General features: G+C 41.8%; 1 protein-coding gene across 1 annotated transcript; it reads right to left on the bottom strand.

The window, feature by feature from the left end:
- Positions 1–562: 562 nt before the first annotated feature.
- LOC131685644 (protein-S-isoprenylcysteine O-methyltransferase) lies at positions 563–2872 on the bottom strand. Its single transcript, XM_058969507.1, has 4 exons — positions 2345–2872; positions 1650–1911; positions 1477–1586; positions 563–1418 (listed from the first exon to the last, which is right to left on the bottom strand). The coding sequence occupies exons 1-4, from the start codon at positions 2540–2542 to the stop codon at positions 1128–1130; spliced, it is 861 nt and encodes a 286-aa protein (XP_058825490.1). The 5' UTR covers positions 2543–2872; the 3' UTR covers positions 563–1127.
- Positions 2873–3958: the final 1086 nt, after the last annotated feature.

Raw genomic sequence — 3958 nt, 5'->3', positions numbered from 1 at the left:
GTAACAATTTGGGTGGGAGCTAATTGGCTCATGAAACAAACATCGATACCGTGAGAAATTCCGCTGCCGGGGAACTCTCAGTCGATGTAGGGTAGTTTAACCGCCGGATAATATCCGAGTAGATCTCGATAAAGTTGGAAGCTAAATGGCCCAAGAAAGCGGTGTCGAGAGAAATTCTTGCATCGGGGAGCTCTCAGTCGGAGTAGGGTGAGCTCGCCACCAGGGACTATTCGAGTGGATCGTGAAAAGGTTGAAAGTTGAAAGACGGAAACAGGAGCTAAATAGCTCATACTGCGACGAGAATTAGATGGCGAAGTACTAGATGAAGATGAAAGGAAGAGAACGATCGAGAGCTAAATGGCTCAAAGGTCGAGCCATTTCATGGATCAAGTGAGGCCCCGAGATAGCTGCCGAAAACTCGTGAGTAAAAGAAAGAGATGCGAAGAAACCAATCCCCGCTCCCCACGAAGTAACAGCTTGATACAATAACAATAATACGAGACGGGACGTCCATGTTCCAATCGGTTGACGGAAGCTAATTTAAATCGTATACCAGACTATATTTCTAAAGTTATAAACTTTTACTTTATTGTTCAATTGTATATTATTACTTAATAATGACTGAATTTTAAATATTAGAAGACATCTGTGCATTTTATACAGAAGAAAAAGTCCAACACAAATGGATGGAACAAAACTGACTGAGTATAAAAATGAACAAAGCGCATAAACCTCGCACATTCTGTACGTACATATGGACATTCGAAGCACGTTGCATTTGCCATTTAGCACTCTTAGACTATGGTTGACTCATCGTACACGTTATCATAACTCCCTGAATAAGGCCGGTTGCGCCCATGGTAGAAGCTGCCCGTCATATTGTCGCGATCATCCCTGTTCAGACCGTCGCCTTCCCAAGCGTCACTATCCCTCAATTTGATCATTGTGCTGTCCCTGCACAGCCAACTCTTCCTCGCTTTCTCATCCAACCGACGCTCGGAAGCATCATCACAGTTCTCCGTCCGTCCCGTCCCCTGGCTGTTGTCAGTTGCTTCTCCGCTATCATCATCGTAATCGTCTTCATCGCCATCGTAACGTTCGTCCTGAGGATGATCCCGCTCGAAATATCACAGTTCCACCTTGAAGCCCCGGATAAAGGGCAATCCGGTCGGTACCCGCTGCTGATACTTGTAGTAGTCTTCACCGAAAAAGTTCAGCAATGTAATCTCCTCCATAAAGATTCGATCGTGGAAGAACTTCCAGCTGGCGACGGTGTACATTACGAAGCATACTGGATTATCCAGAACAACCTGCGTTCCAATGGACCACCAGAACCAGCCCACATAGGAAGGATGCCTCATCAAACTGTACACTCCGGTTGTGACGAGTTCATGACCTTGATGTCGCTCAAATTGAACCTAAAAAAACATTTTCTTTTTACACAGTCTATGTCAAATGCAATTTTGGTACTCTTACGATGTGACTAAAATTTTTACTAGCCGTAATCATGGCCAGTTTCCGCAGGGCCTCACCTCCTAAACAGAGAAGCAATCCAATCAGCCATAGTATTTTATGGGTCTTCATCTCTGAAACAGAAATAAGCAATTTGTTGATTATATTAGCAAGGATTCAATAACCAAATGGCAAACCTGGAAAGTAATAAACTTCGACAAAATACTCCAACCAACTGGCCGTGGCAGCTAGTGCATAGTGAATCGAGTGGTTCAGGATGAACGAATCGGGCGACAGTGTCTTCGGATTACAAAATGCTATTCCCAGATATTCGGAATAATGGAAAAGTGCCATCAGGGTGGTGTACACACCAAACGATTTGTACTGCTCATCGCAACTCTGGAAGATGATGATTCCCAGTGTAAATACCGCACCGAGGAAAGTGGCACGAACTGCAACCTGCAGTGATCGGTAAAACAAAGGCATTTAAGACACAGGAAATATTCAAGTCGACGGTTTAAAGCACATCATAGAAAACACCGCAATAAAATGCGTTTACAGTAGTAAACAAGCTAAAAATAAATCCCGCACATCTGCGCCATTCGTAACCGTTTTGATCAATCCAAAACGTCTTCATTAAGCCGATCAACGGTCACACATGTGAGTCGGCGGGTTTTGTATAAACAAAGACGCATTTGAAAACCCATCCTCTCGACGAAACACTTGTAAGCAATATTCTTATTCGCGTGATGCTGCCACTGATGTAGTCATCAATAGACGGACCACCTCTCGGCAGTTCGCTTCTTGTTTTCGTTAGCTATTGGTATTTACTTTGAATCATCGCTGCTGAAAATGCGTAGCAGGCAAACAATGTTTTATCCTGAATACTCACTTGATAATCTTTGGTCGTAAATTTTAGGCGTATGATAACATTTAGCAGTACATAGTACACGGTCAGTAGCACCGCTCGACTCCAGAATCCGATTGGCCCGGGAAACACTCCCAAATCGAAAAAGATCCAAAGCAGCACCAGGCTGAAAACTGCACTCATGAAGCAGTACAGGCTCAACTTGCCCTCGTAGCACAGCATCTTTCGGGATGAATTTCTTTCAGAATGTATAGTTTTGGCTTAAATTCTAGCCTATTTTAAAAACTACTGGATAGTAAACCACTCAAACATATTGTTTAATTCGATTTGAATCCCGATTAAAATGCTTCGCATGTAACTCTTCTATTACTGTTTTTTCACAACAAACAAACCGCTCCCGGTGCAGTGGACTGTCTACGAATAAACGTTTCACGTGTAAAACACCAGAATCTTAACAGCTGCTAGGGTTTTCACTGAAATCCTCCTCGAACGTGAATTTCGTAGTGATTTTATTTCTGGCCTTTAGTTTTTCTCGATCGATGATGACATAGATTTCGTTCTGTTTTGCTCCGGTTATTCGCACTGCCAGCCAGAGGCGTATCGGAAGTGGGGATCCGCACCATCTCTCAGTAAAATATTTCTAGCGCGTCGGGAAATTTTAAAATAGTTTCCATTTTAAATTCGTTCAAAACTCAAAATCATTCCAAACCAAATTCGACCTCCAAAACTGATTTGTATAAAATGAGGTTATTACGTATTACGTATTGTACAAGGAACATTATTTTCAAAAACGAAATTTCGGGACCCCCTCAACATTTTTTGGATTCGCCCCTGCTGCCAGCTGTTGATGAGCGGTCAGAGAGGGTTCGGCCAATGAATCCCGCCTTGGCGAGAAAATAATGATCATAGGGTAGCCAACCACACCTGTCAACTTTCCGCACTGACAAATCAACGAGTAAACTTAGTGTGGGTAAGAACGGGTGTAGTTTACACTGAATTGTATACTCGATGTTCGGTATTTTTTTACGGAACTGTTATATCTAGAAAAACTCTAAAAAGAGAACTGCGGAGACTCCATTTTGGATCGATTGGATTCGCGATTAGCTGTCAAAAAACGAATCCAATCGAACATTGCCTATCCTTATAACATTGCCATACAATGCCGGGTCGTACGTTGCCAAAAATGCTGTTTTTCTCTCCGCTGTTCTCTTACTACCCGCTTAAATATATACCATTCGATAAATCTTTTGAGCTATATTAGCATCATTCGAGTTATACTCACGATATGAACAATGGTATTGAAATAATCCAATGTATACTAGAATATCACAATGCAACCATATATGTTGAAGTTACCGTTCTTGTTATCATTATAGTATATTCAGTTATGGTATCCTGATTATTTACAACATTAGAATTAAATTAAACCGCGTGATGATCACGGCGTCTCAGTACAATCCACACTTATCGCATACATAGTGTCGGACATAACTACCTCTAGAAAAGACTTCCTGAAACTGATGAAATGTGTCTCACAGAGCGTTTAATCGGATTATTATTTAGAGTTTTTCTAGTTATATTGTACGCTTCATTGGAAACGAGCCATTCAATCATTTGAATCATCTGAAAACTGTGCTT

The sequence above is a fragment of the Topomyia yanbarensis genome, chromosome 2, assembly GCF_030247195.1.
Source record: "Topomyia yanbarensis strain Yona2022 chromosome 2, ASM3024719v1, whole genome shotgun sequence".
NCBI classification, from domain to species: Eukaryota; Metazoa; Arthropoda; class Insecta; order Diptera; family Culicidae; genus Topomyia; species Topomyia yanbarensis.
Note: the sequence above shows the minus strand (reverse complement) of the source record. Positions and strands in the feature narration are given on the sequence as shown.

What these genes read in the sequence shown, in the direction of transcription:
- LOC131685644 (XM_058969507.1), bottom strand. Translation starts at nt 2,542, where the DNA reads ATGCTGTGCTACGAGGGCAAGTTGAGCCTGTACTGCTTCATGAGTGCA. An exon ending in TTACGACCAAAGATTATCAA is followed by an intron (nt 1,912 to 2,344) that starts GTGAGTATTCAG and finishes CGATCACTGCAG; the next exon opens with GTTGCAGTTCGTGCCACTTT. An exon ending in CGAAGTTTATTACTTTCCAG is followed by an intron (nt 1,587 to 1,649) that starts GTTTGCCATTTG and finishes TTTCTGTTTCAG; the next exon opens with AGATGAAGACCCATAAAATA.